The sequence below is a fragment of the Chiloscyllium punctatum genome, chromosome 5 (genome assembly GCF_047496795.1).
Source record: "Chiloscyllium punctatum isolate Juve2018m chromosome 5, sChiPun1.3, whole genome shotgun sequence".
Classification (NCBI taxonomy): domain Eukaryota; kingdom Metazoa; phylum Chordata; class Chondrichthyes; order Orectolobiformes; family Hemiscylliidae; genus Chiloscyllium; species Chiloscyllium punctatum.
Window position 1 is genome coordinate 102,425,277 of NC_092743.1, and position 25,660 is coordinate 102,450,936.

General features: G+C 38.7%; 1 protein-coding gene across 1 annotated transcript in view; it reads right to left on the bottom strand.

Annotated features, from left to right (window-relative positions):
- znf407 (zinc finger protein 407) overlaps window positions 1-25,660 on the bottom strand; it is a 494,954-nt gene that overhangs the window by 124,976 nt on the left and 344,318 nt on the right. The window contains exon 9 of the mRNA XM_072570875.1: window positions 6,453-6,631. Coding sequence (XP_072426976.1) covers window positions 6,453-6,631 — 179 coding nt within the window. The remainder of the gene's footprint in view (window positions 1-6,452; window positions 6,632-25,660) is intronic.

The following is a 25,660-nucleotide window of genomic DNA, read 5'->3' on the forward strand; positions in this document are numbered from 1 at the left end:
TATTACAAAAATACACATTGTCATGATCAAAGAAATGTCTCCTCTTCCCTGACCAAAGTGGCTGGTCCCTTATATTACAATCCCTGTAAACTCTGCAGTTGAGGGAAACAGACTTTAAGGCCTCTAAGAATTTTAGACATTTTTGTGAGATCACTTTCTATTCTTCTAAATTCCAGGGAATGTAAGGCCATTCTGCTCAGTTTCTCCCAGAGGACAGACTTCTCATTCATGACTCAATCAAGTGAACTCTGTTGTAACCCCCTCAAAAGTATATGCTTCCTTAGGTAACAACAACCAAACAGTGCATAGTTACAAGTGGTCTCACCAAAGTCTGACACAATTGAAGCAAAATTTCCTTTTTCTGATACTTCAAGGCCCTTACATATTTACAAACCACATGCATTCTTAATTGCTTGCTATACTTATGATTTGTGTAAAAAGACACCCAAATCCTACTGAATATTAACAAGGAACCATCTTGAATATTCCATTAAAAATTCTGTTCTCTCATTCTTTCCGCCAATGTGTACAATGTCAACCCCACATTACACTCAATTTGCCACCTATTGTCCAATCATTAACCAATTTCTAACACTTTACAGCCTTTTTGTCTGGTTTTCACAGCTTCCCTTCCTACCTAGCTTTGACCCATCAGCAATTTTGGATAGAATAAATTCAGTTACCTTATTTAAGGCATTTGTAAAGATTGTAAATATCTTCGTCTTGATCCTTGCAAAGCTACTAATTTTAGTCTGACATCTAAAAATAACCTGTTTATTCATTCCTACCCTCTATTTTCCACTGTTAACCCATTTTCAATTCATCACAACATATTACCTCTCAACCCAAAGACCCTAATCTTGTGTAACAAACTCCTCTGTGACATCTCATTGAATATCTTCTGAACAAAAAAATATACTATATACTTGCTTCTCCTTACCTATTCTCCCTGTGAAACCTTCAAAAAATCTCTAATAGATTTAATCAATAATTCTCCAAGAGTCTTCATAATAGAGTCCAGCATTTTCCTGTTAATTGATGTCAAGTTAACCAGCTTATAGTTCATGGTGTTTTTCTCCCTCCTGTTTTGAAGAATAGTATTACGTTTGCTATCTTCCAATCCATGGGTGCTATTCTAGAATCGGGGGCAGTCTGGATACTCAATACAATGCAACTAGTATCTGTGTAGTCACCTTTTGCAAATGTCCAGGGAATATAGGGCCAATAACTACGTTATCGGCCATCAAATCAATAGGATTTCACATCATTTAATGCTATTATTTTTACCAATGCTTTTCCATGCTAATGTTAATTACTTTAACTTCATCTCCATTTGGCTTTATATTCCCCACTTGCTCTGTTATTGTGTCCTCAGAAAAACATTTATTTAAAATCTCTACAATTTCCTTAGTTATCATATTAAGTTCCCCAATTTTTGTTCCTAAGGGACTCACATTTACTTTTATCACTCCCTTCCTTTTTTATGTACTTGGAAAAGCTTTTACAATTTGTTTTTATACTTGTTGCAGGTTGACTCCAATGCTATTTTATTCCTCTATCAATTTCTTGGGACATCCTTTGTAAATTTGTAAAACCCTCCCAATCTCTAGACTTTGTATTTTTTTGACAACATTACAAATTTATTAGCATTTTCACCAATTAACCATGATTGAGCCATTTCCCTAGTGGAGTTTTAAAGCCTTAAAAGAAGGTTCATTTACTGAGAAGCATGAACTATTTAAATGTTTGTGACTGTATTGTGATCATATCTTTTAAACTAAGTCAAGTCTATCAGACCACAAGAGATAGGTACAAGGGTTGGTCATTGATCCTGCTCTGTCATTCAGTAGGATCATGGCTGATCCAACTTTCCTCATGTCCAAATTTCCCAAACTACCTCAGCCAATTCACACTTCATATTTTCTAAATGGCTTTGTTTAAATTTAAAAGGCTAGTTTCAGACTTAACCATAGCACTTTTAAACTTGTTATTACTGTATATATTATGATCACTTTTCCCCACCCAGACAAACCTTTACCATCATACTAATTAAGCCTGTTTCATTAAACAAACCTATCCTCTTTACATTTGTTAGAGAAAATTGCCTCTGATGTATTCCATGAACAGATCCTTCAAGTTACTTCTTGCTTTAATTACTTGTCATTGTTGTGACTATTACTTTCTGCTCTTCTTTATTCACCTTATTGCACATTTACTGTTCATCTGAAGAACATAGATAATGGCTGTGATACTGTTCTCTAGATATTGGTGATTCTACCTTTAGTTTCCAGGCTAGAGAGTAAATACGCACTTGCAAATAGTTTACTATTGGGATGGGATATCACAAGTGAAAGACTGCTCTATCTAATGATTAAAGGAGTAAGTATTCCACCACAATTCACAAACAGATCTGAAACTGATTGCCTGATCATTATTTTCTAACTGCTTGTGGGGGCTTTGTGTGCCGTACTGACTGCCACATTTCCCTACATTACAACAATCACTACACATTAGAAGCACTTAATTGACTGAAAAGCATTATGAGATGCATTGAGACTGTACCAGGCACTGCAAGAATAGAGGTTCTTTCTTTCTTCTACTACATGTTTTTTCTATAGAGAAGTGGCTAGCTGCTAGCCCACACTTTACCATAGTACATAGAACCTCTACCATGTGGAAACAGGCCATTTGGCCCAACATAGTCACACCAACCCTCCAAAGAGTATCCCAGCCAGACCCATTTTCCCACCTAACTACTTTACATTTCCCCTGAGTGATGCACCTAATCTACACATCCCTGCACACCATGGGCAATTTCGATTAGATGAGATTAGATTAGATTAGATTAGATTAGATTAGATTAGATTTACAGTGTGGAAACAGGCCCTTCGGCCCAACAAGTCCACACCGACCCGCCGAAGCGCAGCCCACCCATTCCCCTACATTTACCCCTTACCTAACACTACGGGCAATTTAGCATGGCCAATTCACCTGACCCTGCACATCTTTGGACTGTGGAGGAAACCGGAGCACCCGGAGGAAACCCACGCAGACACGGGGCGAACGTGCAAACTCCACACAGTCAGTCGCCCGAGGTGGGAATTGAACCCGGGTCTCTGGCGCTGTGAGGCAGCAGTGCTAACCACTGTGCCACAGTGCCGTCCAATGACTGATGGTCATTATTTGGGAAATCCCTTGCAAGAACCATTTAATGATGCAGCAAACTAGCACTTCAGTGCAGCATGACAACCTGATTGTTGCCTTGATATGAGAAGACCTCCAGACGTGACACAGTGTGGGTTCCCTGCCCCAACCTACCGGATGGCAGACATTGGTAGATTATAGCCACAATTTTTGATCTCAGACATTTGGAAGTAGAACTGTGGGGACAAATCCAATACAAATAACAGGTTTGAAGTTATTTCATGGACTATGGTTAATTTCACAGCTAGAAAACTGTGAAATGAGATGATAGCTAGTTCAAGCTTTTATCCTGAAACTCAGATAATAGGAGGGAAAGAATATGGGAGACAGACAGAGAGAGAATGGGAGAAACAGAGACAGAAAGAACACTTGGAGTTCTGAACTCTGACATATTCTCCCAGTGTTGTTCACTTCATAAATTGCTGTTTGTTAATGCTCTTGAATAGTTTTTCACATGTTCTATTAAATTAGAAGCCCTTCTTAAGCTCACATTTGCTTTTTTCATAAAATATAAACACCTTTTTTAATCTTTAACCTCCAGTTAAGCTCTGGTCAGTTAGGAAGAAAAGCTTAAGATTTGCTTTCAAAGGATAAGTATATTCTTTCCCTTTGTGAAAAAAATTACAATTATTGCTTGTCAGTATGAAATTCATCACATGTTGCATTGAGAGGACTAAACTCTTCTGCTAATTTTGCCAATATAAAATGTCCTTTGCTGTCATGACAATACACAGAATGTAAATAAAGACGAAGAAGAAAGCATACGGAAATACTGGACTTGAAAATTAATACAAGTCAACATAATTGGATCACAAGGTTTTTCCCTAGGTTTAGTAGATTGTAAGCAGGAGTACACAGTGCATCTGGTGGAATCATTTTATAAATTAGAACATAGAACATTATAGTGCAGTAGAGGCCCTTCAGCCCTTGATGTTGTGCCGACCTGTGAAACTAATCTGAAGCCCATCTAACTGACACTATTCCATTATCATCCATATGTTTACCCAATGACCATTTAAATGCCGTTAAAGTTGGCAAGTCTACTACTATTGCAAGCAAGGCATTCCATGCCCTTACTATTCTCTGAGTAAAGAAACTACCCTGACATCTGTCATATATCTATCACCCCTCAATTTAAAGTTATGTCCCTTCATGCTAGCCATCACCATCCGAGGAAAAAGGTTTTCACTGTTCACACTATATAATCCTCTGATCATCTTGTATATCTCAATTAAATCACCTCTCAACCTTCTTCTCTCTAATGAAAACAGCTTCAAGTCCCTCAGCCTTTCCTCAGAAGACCTTCCCTTCCATATCAGGCAACATCCTGGTAAATCTCTCTGCACCCTTTCCAATGCTTCCACATCCTTCCTGTGGCCACACCAGAGTTTTGTACAGCTGCAACATGACCTCATGGCCCCGAAACTCAATCCCTTTAACAATAAAAGCTGACACAACGTGTGCCTTCTTAACAACCCTATTAAACTGGGTGGCAACTTTCAGGGATCTATGTACATGGAACACCAAGATCTCTCTGTTCATTCACACTACCAAGAATTTTACCATTACCCAGTATTCTGTTTTCCTGTTACTCCTTCCAAAGTGAATCACCTCACACTTTTCCACATTAAACTCCATTTGCCACCTCTCAGCCTGGCTCTACAGCGTATCTATTTCCCTCTGTAACCTGCAACATCCTTCTGCACTGTCAACAACTCCAATGACCTTAGTGTCATCCACAAATTTTTCTAACCCATCCTACTACGCCTTCATTCAGGTCATTTATAAAAATGACAAACCCAAATCAGATCCTTGTGATACACCACTAGTAACTGAACTTCAGGATGAATATTTCCCATCAACTACCACCCTCTGTCTTCTTTCAGCTAGCCAATTTCTGATCCAAATTAATAATTCACCCTGAATCCCATGCCTCCGTATTTTATGCAAATGCCTACCGCGAGGAACCCTTTACTGAAGTTCATATACACCACATCAACCACTTTACCCTCATCCACCTATTTGGTCAACTTCTCAAAAAGCTCACTAAGGTCTGTGAGGCATGACCTACCCTTCACAAAATCATGTTGACTATCCCTAATCAAATGATTCCATTCTAGATTATTATAAATCCTATCTCTTATAACCTTTTCCAACACTTTACCCACAACTGAAGTAAAGCTTACTGATCTATAATTACCAAGGTCGTCTCAACTCCCCTTCTTGAACATGGGGATAATGTTCGCTATCCTTCAGTCTTCTGGCACTATTCCTGTAGACAATGATGACATAAAGATCAAAGCCAAAAGCTCTGCAATCTCCTCCCCAGAGAATCCTAGGATAAATCCTATCTGGCCCAGGGGACTTATCTATTTTCACTTATCTATTATTTACTTTCCAGAAATGCCTAACACCTCCTCCTTATGAACCTCAATCCTGTCTAGTCTAATAGCCTGTATCTCAGTATTCCCCTCAACAACATTGTCATTTTCCTGTGTGAATACTGATGAAAACTATTCATTCAGCACCTCTCCCATCTCCTCAGCCTCCACACACAATGTCCCACTACTGTCCTTGACTGGCTGTAATCTTACTGTAGTCACTCTTTTATTCCTCACATACCTATAGAAAGCTATAGAATTCATGACCATCTCAGTCTGCTTTAAAATCATAACCTAATCTAATATGTTGCATGCGTGCTACTTTTGCAGGGTTGCCAATTCACCAGGCATGTCCTGGAGTCTACAGGAAGTGATGTTAACTTCCTGAATTGCTCCAAATAAACCTGTTGTGGTTGCAACAAGGTGGACCTTATGGAATATGAGTTCCTTGATTGTGGCAGTTACTCTGGTCCAATCAGGGAGACCTAGCTGATAAATATAAACAGGAGTGCCATGGTTCTGTTCACTCTGAAGGAGCTAGATCAATGTCAAGGACATTCCACGTGTAATAGATGGTGACTTGGTGACGGGTTACTGGCCGCTACAGAATTATTTCAAAACCCAAAAGAAGAAAAAACAAATGTGAAATTCTGAATGTGCAAGTATGTTTTCTTCTCCTCATTTTCCTGTGAGTATTTCTGTTTATTAGGTGGACTGAGATAGCTATAAGAAGGTCACATAATGAAAACCTCCAGGAGGAACATGTCTAATCAGAATAGGCAACCCTATCGTTCTGTATTGTGAGTATCAATAAAGAAGTCCAGAGCAAAAGAGAGAATTTGAAGAGTAAATAATATCGAGTCCTACCTGCATGCAAATATGCCAAATCTGGATTCTCAATATCTGGATGAAGTTCTTTGAGATGATTGCGGAATTCCAAGGGGATATTGGTTCCATAATCACATTTTGGACAGTTGTACATTTGTACTCCCTCGTGTTTACCAGTGTGTAGGATATGCTTGCGGATGTTCTCTGCACAGTTTGACCTAGTTTTTTTTCCAAAAAAAGAATATTTCATTACTTTCAGCACTTTTAAAACTGTAGCCTTAATGTTTTAATTTCCAACTTAAGATGATTCAGCATTTATATTCTTTCAAATAAAGTCCATTAAAATTAAAGTATAAACTACAGCAATTCAACCAAGAAAATCCAATAAGAAATGAGGCACTAAAAACTGAAGCAAAATGAAAGAATGCAATTATTGTACTTAACGTTACCTAAATAACCATCATGTTGACTATGAGGTTAGTGGTATTGCAACAATTAGGCATGATTAGGTTTGCATATATCATATAGAATCTGAAAGCCTCATAAAAGAGGTCATTAAAGAGTGAATGAAACATTGGCAATGAAAGTAACAATTTGCATGTCAACATATGCTTCAAGAATAATCATTGAATGTAAAACTATAAAAAGGAGGGCTCCTCTTTTAAAGAGAAAAAAATACGAAGAATGATTGAATGTTTAAACATAGTTCTGCTTTAATCCTACATTCCAATTTTGTTCTCTCACCAGACAATTTCTCTGTCCAAAATATGAGGATGCTGTGAGTCACCGTTAATGTCTGAACCTCCACCCAGTGGCTAAGTTGGGAACTATCCAATATAGTAGGCAACCTGACATGTCAGGTACTCCTGAGATTCACCGTTCTGAATCTGAAGTCACAAATACTTGACCTTTTGATCTACTGAGACCATTTCAAGCTATTAATTCATCTACATGCTTTGTTGGAACACTACACTTAATTACAGATCTAAATACAAGTTAAACAAATTCAAGACGACAATTACATTTTTCAAAATAAATGTCCTTTTTAAAAATGAAAGAAAATACTGTTTTTAGTGTTTTAAAAATAAACAACCAAATATTACATGCTACAATATTTAAAACTTCAGTAAAAACAGAACTGAGACAACAGCACTTATAAATTCTGTTTTCTTTTTCTAAATCTGAAGCATAGTAGAAACAATATATTATAAATTTTAAAGGAGTAATAACAAATAAAAATTTCGCTTTAATGATATTCATGCACAGACCATCAAAGTAGGTATTTTGTTGCATCCCTGGGATAATCTTGTATGAAAGTGATTAAATTGCATTGTTAAGTCTCTAATGTTTTTATGCTTTTGCCTTGTTCAGTCTTTTGGCTCTGTAAACATAAAAACCTCTGTGTCAAATACCCTCCCTCAAATGGTAGGGTATGGCAATGTAAACTTGCAGATATGTTGCTCTACTTTTTTCCAGCCATATAAGAAGATAGCCCCGCCTCCCTTCCAACCCAACTTTCACTATTACAATATAAACCAAAATTGCTGTTAAGACTCAGCAGGTCTGGCAGCAGCTGTGGAGAGAAGTCAGATTTAATGTTTGGGCTCAATGACCATTCCTCAGAATTTCCTCAGTTTCTGCTCAGCCTATTCAGTAATTTTTGTTTTTGTTTCACTATCACAATCATGACAATATTTTGTTTCACTGTTCCCTTCCATCTGCTGAGTTAGCCAAGACTTGCAAAATTGTCCCAAAGCAATTCAAGGCATGTTACCAAGCAAAAATGTAACAAAGCACATAAAAGGACAGAGGTAAAAAAGGCGAAGGAGAGAACTTCAAAGATCATGCGTGTGACAGACAACACAGCATGTATGGATGGGATGGGGGAGGAAAGGGGTAATTAAATGAATGTTTATATATTTTAACAAGTAAAGCTTTGAACAGAGCTCTGATGATATTCTAAAGGCAGAAAACAGAATTAACAAAAAATATTGCTGGAAATACTCAGTAGGTCTGGAGGTTGTGCATTGACTAATACAGAGGTAACCACAGGAAGTTCCAAATTTTTTTCAGCAAGGTTTGGGCATGGGTATCTTTAAGGATGCTGCCCCCACCAGAGAGAAAATCCCACGGATTAAGTGTCAATCAGGCACTTCAGTGGTGAGGAGCAGGCTTATCAACTAATTAGGATCCATGGCTGGTTGGCAGCCACTAGGCTATACAAGAAGGTGTAGTGACAGGGAGGGGGATGCCAAAGGGTGGAGGTAAGGGCAGAGTGGTAGCTTTCACCAGCCACCTCCTTGCTCCCCATATATGTCCCCAATTTCCTCTAGACTGGGGGCAAATAGAGCTTCTGCCCACACATGAACTCAGCAGGCAGGCTGCCCCAATTTCCAAGTCTTAAAGTACTCAATCAGGGTGGTGACAAAGAGCAAGACTATGAAGCGATTTGAACACATGCAGGCCAATTTTAAAATTGAAACCTTGCCACAGTTTAGGAGCCTGTTTAGGTACAAGAGCAGAGAGTTGATAGGTGAACAGAGCTTGGTGAGAACGAGAAATCAGAATTTTGGGTAAGTTAAATTTATAGAATACTTGAACTATGCCTAATTAATGGCAATATCCGAAAATCATTGGAAGGAAAGGGAAATGCAAAATTTGGCTTTGATGAAATCCAAGACAGTGCAAAAGTTGAATCTTTCCCCCGAAACATAAATTACATTTGTTGCAATGCGAAGTAGACAAGGTATTGTGATTAATTCTAGGCACCAGACTGTAGGAAGGATACTGTAGCCTTTGAGGGATTGCACGTAGATTTAACAGAAGCCTCCTAGGCTAGATTATGAGAAGAAATTACACAAAAGAGAGCTGTATTCTCTGGAATTTAGAAAGTTAAGGAATGATTTGATAAAACTTCCTCAGATGTGAAGAGGAGAAGACAGGGTAGATAGAGAGAAACTTCCAGCAATAGGAGGCAATGTCTAAAAATCATGGTCCAACTTTTCAGGAGTGAAATTAAGGAACAATTCCATAAAGGTTGGCAGAAATTAAGAACTCCTTTCTACAAATGACAAATGATGCTAGATCCATTGTAAATTTTGCTGCCCGAAGTTGACAAATTTTGTCTTGCATTTGCATTCTTTATTGTTTCTTAATTCAGATCATTTCCTGCACGGTGGCACAGTGGTTAGCACTGCTGCCTCACAGAGCCAGAGACCCGGGTTCGATTCCCGCCTCAGGCAACTGTCTGTGTGGAGTTTGCACATTCTCCCCGTGTCTGTGTGGGTTTGCTCCGCTTTCCTCCCACAGTCCAAAAATGTGCAGGTTAGGTGAATTGGTCATGCTAAATTGCGTGAAGTGTTAGGTGAAGGGGTAAATGTAGGGGAACGGATCTGGGTGGGTTGCTCTTCAGAGGGTCGGTGTGGACTGACTGGGCCGAAAGGCTATTTCCACACTATAGGTAATCTAATCTAATGCCCAAAGACATTAAGGAATGTGGTGCAGAGGTGGATATGTGGAGTTAGATTGTAGGTCAGCCACAATTTCACTAGATGATAGAAAAGGCTCAAGGGGCTAAACGGCCTCCTCTTGCTCACATAATAAGAGGAAACTTCATGTCTGATATTGATCACTTAAATCTGCCATACTTATATTTTCATATGCATTAGCATGTTAAAGGCATACAATGAAACTGCACTTTTGTTTAAAAAAAAGATATGCGTGGAAGAGTGGATAATTTTGTTATCTTGCACACCCAAAACCAGAAAGAGAAAAACTGCTGCTGCTTTTGTTACCTAAAGCAGCAACTTGATGTTGATAACTGTAGGAGAGGACGAAGGTCAGCAAAGGTGATGCTGCAGATTGAACAAGAAGCAAACACAGACACTCTCCTTAGCAACATTGTAAGCTGCATGAGACTAGCCCACTGGGAACTTTACAGCTTCAGTCTTCAGTGAGATATTCTAGTTGGAAAGGACTGCAAGAAAGCTTACTCAGCTTCTTTCTCATCAGAAATAAAATGAGTTTTAAAAAGTGGTTGATTTTCATTCATGCTCAGAGACCTTGAATACAGCAGTACAATAGCCTGTGGCAGATTGGTAACGCAGAACAGTAAGTAGATTAGTGAAATGAAGACACACTAAAATGGATTCAGACGATAAAATGGGAGAAAAACAGTATTAAAATGACAATATAACTACAAAACAAAAAAAAACTCATGAATGTAAACATTGGATGTAACCAGTAGTAACATACCAGACATTTTAAAAAAGCACAACTGGATTCCATGGCTCATTTCACCCAGTAAACTATCATATGGTAGTTGATTTTGTTCGAAAATCACAAAACAATTTGGGGCAATATTGTCAGCTGCACTTGTTCAACATAATAAGAAATATATCCACAACGTACAGACTGGCAAGAAAACAAATTGATCTCATGATTTGTAAAACACATCGGATGCAAATTATGAACCTGGGAGATGCAAAAGCGTTATTTCCTGATACACCATTGGAATTAACATGATAATAAAATTGCTTTGTGCCTTCATTGTGATTTTCTTTTAAAGTCTTGAAGCATTGACTTATTTGTGGCCAACTTGTAATCAGTATTTTTCTTTTATCTTTGTGTATTCTTTCATATAATCTTTGCCACGAAGCATGCACCCATCTACAGAAATTCAGAAGAGTACCACTTCATAATTTTTAGAAAAGATTCTGTGAAATGATTGCAGAGAAATAAAAGAGGCTACCTGGCTTTTTGAAATACAGCTTAATAATACATGGCTGCTTCACAAAAATCGAATGCAGTCATTTTAAAATGTCCCGTACAATTTCAGAAACTTGCACAACGCTCATCTTTTGTCCCTTGGACCTCGTACAAATGTCTTTTTTTTAACAGATTGTACCATGTTCCCAACAGACATTTCCCCATTTCTATTCTCTTCAACTCCTGTGAGCCCTTGTTCTGTGATAAGGAAATCTCCTTGGGGACCTGAGCTGTGTAGTTTTTGCACCACGAGTGACAAGGACTCGACTTGAATAACTGCTGTACGCAGGTTGTAATTATGTCAGCCGGAGTGTTGAACAAGGGGGCTGATTAATGTGAGCCCCTGCCCAGGGATAGTCCCATCTAAACCTTACCACAGGACAGCGCTAGGGATGGATTAAGGTGGAAAGTGGGGTGGGGAGGGGGGGGTGGGGAGGTGGAGGGGAAGAAAACAGAAAAATACAGTACCTATGTGATAGATGAATTGCTGCAACAGTCTTCAGGCAGATGTTCATGGACAATATAACATACAATTACTAGTCCTCATCACCTTTCCTGGCATGAAATAAAAACAGGCTACAATAGCTCATATGAGAAAAAGCAAAATTAGTTTTCACTGCAAAGCAACAACTCGCCTGGCATGGCAAAAAACTAGCATCCCTTGATTATTTGGGCAACATACTTGTATCAGTCAAAATTTAAGGATCAATTTAAAGAATTCTGATCCTGTTGATAATTTTGATTTTAAATGCAGGCAAGGTAGATCATATTTTGGTTTCTTTAAGAATGATAGATTACTGAAGAGGAAGAAATTGGTTACATTACACAAAGCAGCAGCTGAGAATAATAACAGTTTAACATAAATCACTGTGGGGCAATCAGCCAAGCGCATCACTCCCAACCAACTAATCCCACATAAAGCACTCAAATACTGATGAATGTGAAATGCCATCTAGTGGGAAGAAAGTCCATAAAGCGTCTCCAAAACGTGTTCCAATAATAGCTGAGGGGATGTGGTTGACCTAATTGCTATTATTTAAACAATAAAATGGCTGTGGAGATCCCAATAGACGATTAACCCACGTCCATTGTTTGAACTGCAGGCAACACAGCAACTTCATGTTATGCTCATCACTGAAGTGATGGCTCTATGCAATCAGCACTGTTCACTTGTAGTATGTATTAGCAATAGCCCAAAAATGGTAAATTCTGAGCACCACTTAAATTTCGCCAGGTCCTCTTAAAGATGTGTGTTGAGTCCAGTTTGGGCAGTCATGCAGGAAGTGATCTGAAATAAGAAACAATAAAGAATGGAAAAACAAGGTAGAGAGCACACAGCAGGATTGTTGAAATTTGTACTGGAGGCATGGTGGAAGAGTTGTCCTTTATCCATAGGAAGCAAGAAGATTCTCCAGTCACATACCCAAAAGCCTGTGGAGCAGACAGCCATCAAGGTCAATATCAAGACCCCAGTTTTGAGAATGTTAAGTCAACTCTGAAACATTCTGCATTCAAGACTAGCAAATGCATCATTGATTATCAGATCATACCACCATAACACCAGATTCATACACCCTTTACTCCCATACACACAATATCCTCCTGCCGAAAATTGTACATCAATCATAACTAACATCAATTCCACCACACTCTCACCCCACAGCCTGCGCACACTGACAGCTATAAGGCGATGATAGTCACATGATTCAGACAGATCACATGATAGTGACACACTAATGTGTATCTTGGAGGAAAGGTAGCACAAAATCAGAGACAGCAGGAGCTCATGGAAGAGTTAGTACTGGCCATTACAGAATGATCAATTGCTAACCCCACTGCCAGTGGTGGGATTGAAGGTTACATCCTCATACTTAATCCTTATCCTCACTTTTTTTGGAGGAGACAATGGCATAGTGTGAATGTCACAGGACTAGCAACTAAGAGGCCCATTTGGCACAGGCTCAAATTGCATCATGACAGTTGGTGAAAATTATATTTAGTTCATAAAGTTTAGAATATAAAGCTAACCTGAGAAATTGTGGCCATGAAACAAATCATTTATTGTTATACAATCCATCAAGTACACCCATTTTTAAGGAAGCAAATCTGTCATCCTTAACCTGGTTTAGCCTACATGTGACCCCAAATCAACTGCAATGTGATTGATTCTCAACCAGCCTTTGAAATCAGCTAGCAAAGACTCAATTTAAGCTCAATTAAAGATGGTCAACAAAGATGGCCATGCCAACCTGCCCTCCATCCCATATTCTATACTGATTTAGAAGCTACAGATGGTGTAACCATCCGCCTTTTAATTTCTGTCACTTCCCTCACCACAACTGGCCCCTTACACATTTCTCCTTCCAGACATGCAAGTGCAACCTGGCCAAACTGGAGGAACAACAAAAAGTGAGTGGTGATGGAGACACAGCCTGTCATTCATTCTAATACTTGCAGCCATCAACTTAGATACTGAATACTGCATGTAATTTAGAGGCCAATACAGAGTCTAGACCTGCATATGGTGAAATATGGACACAACTGGCTGGGTAGAAACACATTTAGTTCTGATACAGAAGACTGGGATGACTTCAATGGAACAGGTTACAAGAGAAAGTCGATGAATGTGGACAATCAAAATGGATTCACAGGGAAGCAATTTCCCTACTAAACTGTGCAGAAATAAACATGCAGTTTGAATGCCAAATTGTAATTTTTTTCCCCCTATCTTCTCAAGTAACTCCACATTATTTTTATAATAACTAAGCTTGTGTAAGCAGGACATAATACAAGTTTAGCATCTTCCTTACTTTTCAATTAAATAAATCCTAGGGCTTAATTCATAATTTAAAAAAAGGTCTAGGTAGCCTGCATCGTTACTTTTAATGCTTTATGTATTTGCACTCCCAGACCCTAGTTAAGTTATTATTTTCTGTGAAATATGTGATTTCCTTAATTTTCCTACCAAAATACAATGTCTCACATTTATGTGTGTTGAAATTAACTCGCTATTTATAAGTCTCTTCTGTAAATTCATTCCTGGCTGCATGGTGTTAATCCACAATGAATTAAAAGAAAAGTCTGAAATATTTCTCCTGACTACCTCACTTACTGCTGACCTGCTGACAATGCAGCTCATTGAACTTTTCCTGCCAAATTACTCAAAGTAGTTGCATAACATAATTTATCACATAGTATTGCCATCCACTTCAGAACTGGGCTGGGAAACATACATAAAATATATTTCAGTTCTGTTTTTGCATGACTAAACAAAAAAGTCAAGGATGAGATCCATGAGAAAATATAAACCGAACAGATAACCCGATAGAGGTCTTTAAATTTATATAGATAAACATAGACAAAGTGGTTCAACTTGTGGGCTGAAAATTGCAGGCTGTCAATATAACATAGTCACTAATAAACTCAATAGGAAACCCAAAAGAATTTCTCTTTACCCAAAGAGTGGTGAGAATGTGGAACTCACTATTTCATTGCTACTTTTAATCTTGTAACCTGTTCCACTGAAGTTCTCTCAGTCTTCTGCATCAGCGCTAAATTTGAGAATACTTGGATACGGATGCATTTAAGGATATCTAGATAGACATATGGAGAAGAAAGGAATATTGTAATAGATGTAGATAACGAAAGACAGCAAGGGCATCAAGCAGAGCATAAATGCTGGACTGTTTTTGTGCTTTATATTTGATGCAAGATCTTAAACATGTGTAAAAATTTACAGTAATTAAATTCTTCTGTTCACATGATCAACTTTATCATATTGTTCATTTCAACCCAAAATTAAAGATCTATTTATGTGGAAGAAAGCAAGCAGACAGAAAGGGAAATCAAAAACAAAACTTCATTCATTTAAATTGGTGTCATGAGTTGCATCTTTTGATTTATTAATACATCAAGTGTTCTTGTGTGCTACCATAAGTAATGTGCCAGAAGCATTTTGGAATTTGACAAGTTGTGGTACTATCAATGGACAATGAAAATGTGTGGTGTTATATAAAAGATAGCCTACTTGGGCATATTATCTCTAGTAAAATGAAATGAAATATACCATTCTTGTGTGCAAATAATAGGCAAATATGTTAGGAGGTGAAAGAAAATAGACAGCAATGTGTGTGTCTAAGAGAGGCAATGGCTTAATGGCACACCCAAGCACATAATCAGGTAAACTGGACTTGTTTATACAACAGCAAGAGGGTCAAGTTGGAGAGGAGGACTTTTTGTTTAATTGTGTCCTTTTGATGGGGGTAACACTGACAATACAGCACTTATTACCTATCCCAAGATACCATTAATGAATAAACATGCTGTTTGGTGCCACGTATGGACTGGTAATCTCTGTCCCCTATCCAATCTGTGAAGGAACCAGTTTTCATTTCAGTTTTTTTTTACATTAAACCATAGCATACTCGCTGCTATGTTAAATGATCGTGGGTTCAAGACTCATTCTCGACAGGCCATCCCCAAGACAGCCCTGAAAGCCGTCAATCTAATAGTTACATTTAAATTCAACAGGAAGTTCAGACAAAACCTCTTTGCCCAAACAGTGGTAAGAATGTTGAACTCAATATTACAGAGAGTAGTTGAGATGCATAATGTGCATCAGAAATGTAGATTTTCAAATGAGTCATTAATCCAGGACCCATCTCCTCTCAAGTTAAAGATTCATAGCACTATTTCAAAGATGATAGGCCAGTTCAGTTCCATCTCCTGGCCAACGTTTATCACTCTGTCAACATTATTGGGAAAAAAAACAGTTGATCTGGTCATTATCACAATGCTGTTTGAAGTATCTTGCTGTACACAAATTGCCTGCCATGTTTCCAACAATATAGCAATGACTACACTTAAAAGGTTAATGAAAAGTGCTTTGCAACATTCTTGAGCCATGAAAGATGCAACATAAACACAAGCCTCTCTTTCATTTTTTAAAATATTAAATCATGGAACGTGGCATCACTGAAAAGTCAGAATTTAACACTGACAAAAGTCTGACAAAACAATGTGTCTGGAGTCACATGTAGGCCAGACTGTTTCAGGATTGCAGAATTCCTCTCTTAAAGGACATAAGTGAACCAGATAAGATTTTAAAACAATGGACAGTGCTTACATGGTCATTATTAGGCTAGGTTTAACTCCAGATTTTTATTCAATTCAAACTTCACCAACTGCCATGGTGGGATTTGAAAATATATCCTCAGAACATGAGACGGGTGTTCATGAGTCTAATTCAATGTCACTGCCACATTGAGTTAAACATTCCATGATCTTATCTCAAGTGACTAGCTTTGCAGAATTAATTTTTTCATGAGAATTGAACTTCAACTTCTTAATATCTTAATATTAAAATCTAAGCTTTTATATTCAATGACTACAAAAGAAATAAGCATGGGTAAGAATTAGCTTGTACTTTTGATTTGCAAAAATTCCAGGATCAAATCCTTTTTAAAAATTATTCCGTAGGATTTGGGCTTCATGGCAACACTAAAATGTATTGCTCTTGAGAAGGTAGTGATACTTTAGAACTGAGATAAGGAGGAATTTCTTCAACCAGAGGGTAGTGATTCTGTGAAACTCATTGCCACAGAGCACTGTGAAGGCCAAGTCAGTGAGTGTATTTAAAACAAAGATAGATAGGTTCTTGACTGGTAATTGGATCAAGGGTTACAGGGAGAAGATGGGAGAATGGTGTTAAGAAATATGTCAGCCATCACCGAATGGTGAAACAGACTTGATGGGCCAAACGGCCTAATTTTACTCTCACATCTTATGGTCTTATGGTGATGAGCCACCTTCCTGAACTGCTGCAATCCATCTGATGCAGATACACTGACAGTGCTATTAGTAAGGGAGTTCCAGTATTTTCCCCAGCAATGGTGAAAAAATAGTGCTATAGGTCGATATAGTTTGGCTTGGAGGAGAAGCTGCAAGTTCTGGTGTTCTCAGGAATCTGTGGCTCCTGTTCTTCTCAGTGACAGGGCTCACTGTTTGAAAGGTAAGAGCTTTGGTGAGCATTCAAATATTACAAAGTGGAGTTATGTGCATCTGAGATATTAAGCTCATGCTGGGCTGAGAGGGCTTAACAGATCTCAAGTCTTTCAGAAATTCCTACCAAATGTGCAGATACACATAAGCTCGTTCCAACAGAAGAAACATGAAGAGAAATATAGAACATTAATAAAGTTATTCAACACTCATAAAAACAAACCTGCTGCCTAGACAGAAACTAGTGTGAAAAGATTAAACATTTATCCCCATTTTTGCAGTTAAAATAGTATTAAAAATGATTGAGTTGGGGAAAAGTAGAAGTTGCATAAAACTTCAAAGCCAAACCTTGGTAAAATACAGTCAACTGTATCAATGTGACATTTCTGATTTCCATACTAGTCATTTTCCTGACTAACAGTCCCTACAGTTTACCTGGGTGAGACGGTCAGTTTATACATACAGTTTTGTGCTGTGGCTCATGCTTATTGGAAACTGAAATCATTGTTCCACAAGTTTTAGGGTGAGAACACCATTCCCATGAGTGCTATCAAAAAAAATCTGTATATTGTGTGGAATTTTGCACAGAAATTTCTTTCAAAATTACAAGTCCAAAACCTCTTTCTAAAAAAAATCACATTTAGATTGACCATTTTGAAGTTAAGTTCACTGTAGTTACCTTGTTAATTTTTTGAGGAAGTTGCTTTGATTGTTATGGCATTTACCTGCTGTGCCCTAATGGGTAGTACTGGTACCTGAAAGTTTCAGAATTTAAACAGAGAAATCTCGGCTAACACTCCAATGCATTACAAAGAGTGCACTGCACTGGCAGAATTACAACCTTTTAGTGGAAATATTATATCTCCCTCTCAAAAAGATGCATGCAAAAGATCCCATGGTCTAATTTGAAAGAAGAGTAGGCTAGTTATCCCTGGTATCCTGACCAATATTTATCCCTCAAACAACATTTAATAAAAACAGATTATCTGCTCATTACCGTTTGTGACAACATGATATACACAATTTATCTGTTGTTTTTTCTACAACAATGGTGACACTTCAAAAGTACTACATTGGCTGTTGAACGCATCTGGTGCAGACTGTAAAGGTGCAAGTGTCTGAAAGAGTTCATATTGAAGAGTGCCTTAATCACTACTCAGAATATGATGTCATGCAGATTTGGAGGAAGAACAACTTAGAACCTCAAAGGAGTAAGACCTACCATCCTCAAGTCTCTGTGACAATGTCCATCATGTCAGTGTAACTTGTACTTAGTTGCTCACTGCATCTTATTTAAGACAAGAGCTTCTTCCCATTAGAGTAGAAAATAGATTTCTTCTACCCATGTCAGACCAAATGGACCCTTCAAACTCCTATCCCAAAAAAAGGATGGTGGCAATGTACCTACTCCATGATCAGCAATACAACAGATAACCTCATAAAACAAAATGGCCTGCAGTGAGAACTATTCATGATATGTGGCAGTGTAAATTCAATTTAGCTGCTTCACACACATGCTGGGAGTAGCGAAGGTCTGAAAATTTCTTCAGATAAGGCTGAAAGAATCTTGCTTATGCAGATGGTCAGCAGCAGAAAGAGATAAACATTGAAGAAGAAGTGTTCAGAAGAGAACCTCACAGAGGAGAAAGTGAGGACTGTAGATGCTGGAGATCAGAGATCAGAGTGTGGTGCTGGAAAAGCACAGCAGGTCGGCAGCATCTGAGGAGCAGCAGAATCGACGTTTCCCCGGGTATAAGCCCTCCATCAGGAATGAGGCTTGTGGGCCAGGGGACTGAGAGATAAATGGGAGGAGGGTGGGATGGGGGGGGGGGGGCGGGGGAAGATAGCTGAGAATACAATAGGTAGATGAAGGTGAGGAGAAGGTTATAGTTCAGAGAAGGGGGGTGCAGCGGATAGATAGGAAAGGTGATGGACAGATCAGGAGGGCAGTGCCAAGTTGGAGGCCTGGGACTGGGATAATGTGGGGGGAGAGGAGAAATGAGGAAACTGTTGAAATCCACATTAATCCCGTGTAGTTGAAGTGTCCCAAGGCGGAATATGAGGCGTTCTTCTTCCAGGTATTGGGTGGTAATGGTTTGGCGATGGAGGAGGCCCAGGACCTGTATGTCCTTGATGCAGTGGGAGGTGGAGTTGAAGTGTTCAGCCACGGGGCGGTGGGTGTGGTTGGTGCGGGTGTACCAGAGATGTTCTCTAAAACGATCCACAAGTAGGCGTCTTGTCTCCACAATGTAGAGGAAACCATAGCAGGTGCAACAGACACAGTAGATGACATTAGTGGAGGTACAGATATATTTCTGTCGGATGTGGAAAGATCCTTTTGGGCCATCCACAATCTCATCACCTCTGGGGATCTCCCATCCACAGCCTCCAACCTCATTGTCTGTGAACCCTGCACTGCCCGATTCTACCTCCTACCGATGATTCACAAACCTGACTTCTCCGGTCGACCCATTGTCTCTGCCTGCTCCTGTCCCACTAAACTCATTTCTGCCTACCTTGACACCATCCTATCCTCCTTAGTCCAGGAATTCCCCACCTACATTTGGGACACCACCCACGCCCTTCACCTTCTCCAATATTTTTGTTTCCCCATCCCCCAACCCCTATCTTCACCATGGACAACCAGTCCCTGTATACATCCATCCGCCACGATGAAGGCCTCCAAGCCCTCCATTTCTTCCTCTCACACCGTCCCAACTAGTACTCTTCCACTGACACCCTCATCCGCCTGCCTGAAACATCAATTCTGCTGTTCCTCAGATGCTGCCTGACCTGCTGTGCTTTTCCAGCACCACTTGCACAACAGAAGAGAACCTCACTACAAGATATGGAAAACACATTCCAGACCTGGTAAAAGGAGAATTAGGCAGTCCTTGCATTTGGAGTCTTAGTCATTCCAAGGAAACAACAGTTTGCAATAAAAAACATCAAAAGACTACAGATGCAGGGAATCTGAAACAAAAAAACAAAAATTGATGGAGAAAGTCAGCAGGTCTGACAGCATCTGCAGAGAGAAGGCAAAGTTAATGTTTCTTGTTCTGTGATCCTTCTTACAGATTGTATTGAGAAATCCCAAGTTATAGCTAAGCTGGAGCGTGAATGGACATCAGAAGCTCTGCAAGTAAAGTTTAAATCCTTAGTGGGCAAAGGAAAACATTTGAAAATGGCAGAGTACAGGTAGGAAATATTAAAAGTAAAGAGAAGTACTTACAAATCATATTGAACATCATCACCATATCAGGCAGACAGCACACAGTATAGCTTAAAATGGAAATCAAGGACCAAGAAAATTGTTGGCATCATGAACAGGAGGAATCCGCCAGAAAAGAAAGCCCATGAGAGTAGACATCATTATTAAATCCACAAACAGTGGGATACATTCAGAAAAGCAGCTAAGGAAGTGGGAATAATTTATTTAGGCCACAAATAACAAAATTAAATCATAAAATCTGCAAAAAAGGGTGTGTATTGTCTAAAACAGCCACAGAAATATGGGATCCTTAATTTTGAGCACAAATTAAAAAGGAACACCTCCAAAAGCAGCAGCATTGCCACTATTGCAAAATTAAAACACTTTTTAAGCAAGGAAAATAAATGCTCACATTAGAAGACAGGATATCAGAAATAATATTGCCAGGAAAATTTAATTTCAGAAATTACCAAATAAAAGTTAAGCATTGAAGCATTGGACAGCTTGGATAAAACAAATCTTAAGATACAGAATTACTTCCAAATTAGATAATAAGCGAGGAGGTGAACATTTCCATATACAATTGAGAGCAAAGCTATTGATGTTAAAACCTGCCAAAATGCTAAAGAACCAATAGAGACTTTTGACGACGTACCAAAAACCTTTGACAATTACTTTAGAAGAAATAAAATTTTTGAACAGAATGATTTAACAGACAAGTGGAGAAATCCTTAGATAATTTCATTAAACCTATACAGATGAATGGGCAAATGCAAAAGTGGTGACTTAAAGTCAGACTTTATAAGAAGCAGAATTGTTGTTAGAATTGCTGCTGAGTTTCTGACAGGTTTATCACAGTCTAAAGACGAATTGACTCTAAAAAGAATCATTAAAATGGTTTGTGAAGTTGAAGTCCAGAAGCAGCACAGATCAATCCTAAAAGAAGATCAACAGAACCAGTTTCTTCAGTTTGAAAGGCATAAAAGCACAAAAGAGAAACTAGTAGTGAGTAGTCCAGATAATAGTTACTAAAGATTTTTGTCAGTACTGAGGAGCATGGAAATCGAGGAGGTACAGGTAGTCTTGATACAAGGGTGCATGTCAGTGTATTACCACATAGTGAACCATAGTTGAAAATGCATTGTTGACAGCCAACAACAGTACAGAAGTTAAAAGCATGCTCCAAGCAAGTCTCCAAAATTTGGGGTATCAGACAATAGAAAACTTATACATACTTCACAATTAATAATTCTTACTCCTGTGTATGAATGTATGCCTTGACCTCAGTCTGTTTCAAATGACGGAAATAGTCAAACTAAATACAGTTTTAAAAAAAACTGGTACAGGAACAGCCAGTCATGGAACAACAAGTTAAAGAACAGGCAGGACATTTTGCAGGACTCCCTGAACGCAAGACAAATCAAAACAAAAGACAGAATCCAAAAGAGATTAGCTATGTTGGCATAAGAAATTTGTTTCATGCTGTAAAGAAGATGGCCAATACAGGTTTTGCAGAAATGTTTTCCACTGCGATCAACACTGAAGAGAGTGCAGAATTCAAGGGTCAACAAGGTTTGTAAGCAAGTAATAGAAACCAGAAAGCCAATGAGTAGTACACCACACTTGAGCTTTTATGCAACTTCAACAGAGGTAACACAGAGTGTAATATCAATTGGTGTACAAGTAATAAAGAGAGAGTTAAGTCTGATGTAAGATACTGACGTGATTCAGAAGATGCAAATTCAAACAGGGAATTTCATTTCCTCATCTTCCCACAAAGAATCCTCAGTAGCAGTGACAGAAATGACGCCATGCAAGAAGCAATCACAAATGTATAAACATTGCTAACAGAAGGTCAGAAGTTGACGCTTTTCATCTTGCGTTCATCAGGAGTCGGATGCAAGAAAGAGACTTGAAGAAAGGGCCACCAATTTAGACATCATGAGAAGAGGGTGCCTTGCTCATTGGTGGAATGGAGATGCAGCAGGAACATTTAACTTTGAATCTTGCTTCTCAAATCAAGTGGGCAGATTCTGATTGGTCAGGGTGCTGCCATGATGATGCAACAGAGATTGGCTATCTCCATTACCACTTCTAAAAAATATGAAATTAATGTACAAATTTGTTTTGTCTACATATAATTGGGTTTTGCATGTCAATGTATATATAGCTTCTAGCATGCACAAATGCATTACCTTGCTTCCCGACTGATTGTTGTAATTCCTAGGCGACTCCAGATTATTTAATGAACATTGATGCAGAGAAAAATCATGTCTAATTTTGGAAAGTGTTTTTATGCTTGCAAGCACAGGCTAGTTCAGCATGATCAGCTCGCTGTTCATTGCAAATCATCAATGAGGTGTGTTCTTTGATACGGCCCACCAATCATTGGGGCATACAGCCTATACAACTGGTATGGCATCAGCACTGAAACTTTTTTTTTAATTCATTCATGGGATGAGAATGTCATTGGCTAAGCCAGCATTTATTGCCCATCTCTAATTGTCCAGAGGGCAGTTAAGAGTCAACCACATTGCTGTGGGTCTGGAGTCACAGATAGGCCAGGACAGGTAAGATTGGCAGTTTCCTTCCCTAAATGACATTAGTGAACCAGATGGGTTTTTCCAACAATCAACAATCGATCATTGTTAGATTCTTAATTCCAGTTTTTTGCTGAATTCAAATTCCACCATCTACCATGGCGGGATTCAACCTGGGTCCCCAGAACATTATCTGGGTATCTGGATTAACAGTCCAGCAATAATATAACAAGGCTATCGCCATCCCTCATATCGAGCATTACTCATCTAGGCAAACTTTTTTTTTTGGTTTGATGGCAGCATCCTGGTAGTGGAGAGAAGTACTAATGGGTATGTTGAAAAGGAATAGCTTGAGACTGTTAGTTTCACCTATTGTTCAAACTTTTGAGACAAGTTCCCCTTCTAGGATAATCTGAGGTACGCTGGGCATATTCAGGGCCAAAGGTAGTGGACATAGCCCCTTTCATAAGTTTGTATGATATATAGCAAGTGATAATTTGATCAGGATAGCCACTCTCTCACAGAATAGTTTTGGTACACCCTATCTCAGCATCAAGTTTATACCATGAGCAGATAGCTAGGAACCGATTCATGAGGTCACCAATAGTGATCAGTGAATGTAGGCTTTTGGTCATAGTAGAGAACTCGCTGCCAGATTTCTCAACTAATACATTGATGAAAAGGAGCTTGTTTGATTGCTCCATTTTAATGGCAAGTTAAAGTGCAGGACAGAGTTTATTAAGCTGTATAAAGAAATTCCTTGATGCAGCTGTGGATTCAAAAACCAGAAATGCATCATCCACCTATCAAAGAATAAGGGCTAGGAGGTTTGTGGTCATGCCATCAAAAATATACTTCTCTTGGAACTAACAAAGATTTTATAAATGCTGGGCCTAGAGGAATGCAATGGCAATGCCATTTTTTGGATGTACACGATACCAATAAATCTGAACTCGCATGTATGAGCTGCTAAGTTCTTGAGTTTGATTAAGACAGATTCAGACAGACACTCTAGTTTGCCATGACATATTGACATCATGTAAATGGCTTCTGAGAGTGGTACATTGGTAAATGAGCTAGCAATATCAAAGGAACCCATGAACACATTTTGCTCTTAATATGTCAGTCTTACATGGTTTTCACACAAGGAAACACAGAAAACCCATTTAAAACTGGTTTCAGCAGCTAACTCAACCATGTGGACATTTCATGTTGTGCACAGCCAGTGACAGACAAAATTGGGCTCAAAAGAGACATCATTTTTGTGCGTTTTGGGTGACCCAGACACTTGTGAACAAGGTAAGCCACGAAGACAAATCTTATCATATATATCACCAGGTTAGTTACAACCTTTATGCAAGTCCAACAAGCACCTCTGCAACTTGCCACAGTGTTGCTGTGTGATCCCATGGAATGACAGGTCTGATAGTTATGAACAAGGAACTATCCTTGGGCAGTGTGGATTTTTCTGTTGCAGGCACATTTGTTGAATATCATTATTCCAGCCTCCTTTGTTGTAATTTACATATATCGATACCAGAGTTTGCCTTCAGATTATGCAATATGACAGGGTATTCACATTGCAGATGAAAATCAGTCAAGTTATTAGGTATTTCACATACATGTGTACCAGATCTGCTAGGCATGGATTCAGGGCCTCTAACATCCTTTTTTTTAGATATTTTTATTAGAAATTTAACATTTTTACAAGTTTACAAAAATAAACAAAACTCTCAAGTACAAACATTGATATACAATTAAATCTTAAATATACAATAACCAAAATTTAACAAAAGAAAAATACCAAGAAAAATAAACAAAACTCAACTAACTACTAATCTAACCTATAACTAACCAGAGTGTATATTTAAGTCTCTTACATTATTCAAATAAGATAAAGAGAAAAAAAACAGCGGATAACATAGAAATTGAGTAGTGAGATACATGCTCGGAATTTGTTAACATCAAATGTAACAAAACCCGTATTCGTGCGGGATTCCTCTCCCAAGGGGCCCCGGACCAGCCAGGTTTGTGATCTCAATTAAATAAAAGCCCTTGTTAGGATAACCGAAATATCTGTATTCATATAATTCAAGAAGGGCTGCCATATTTTATAAAATAATTCGGTCTTTCGGTGCACTATATTTGTAAGGAAGTCAGGGGAATACATTCCATAATTAATCTGTGCCAATTTGAAAGTCCAGGGGGGCCCTCAGCCACCCAGTTTACCAAAATATTTTTCCTTGCACAGAGAGAATAGAAAATAGTCTCTTCCCGTGCATGTCCAGGGAGGGAAAGTTCGAAAAGCCCAAAAGGAGAGATACAGGGTCCACTTTAATTTCCGTTCCTAAAATTTCTGCTACTTTAGTCCAGTATCTACGGATCTTATGACAGGTCCACAGACAATGTACAAGAGTGCCCACCTCTATTTTACATTTGGGACACATTGGAGATGCCCCTGCCTTAAATTTTGCCAATCGATCCGGTGCTATATGGGCCTATGAAGTGTCTTCAGCTGGATAGCCTGAGTTCTGTTACAGATGGTGAATCTTCTGGCGTTTTCCCAAATGTCATTCCATGTTTCTATAGAGATTTCTAGTCCCAATTCGTGATCCCATGTTTTAAGCAGATTGTCCATATCTCCCGATACTTCATCATGTAGTAAATGATAAAGGGTACTGATGGAGGATACCCCCATTGGTTGTAGTACTCTACATCCTCTATCTGAT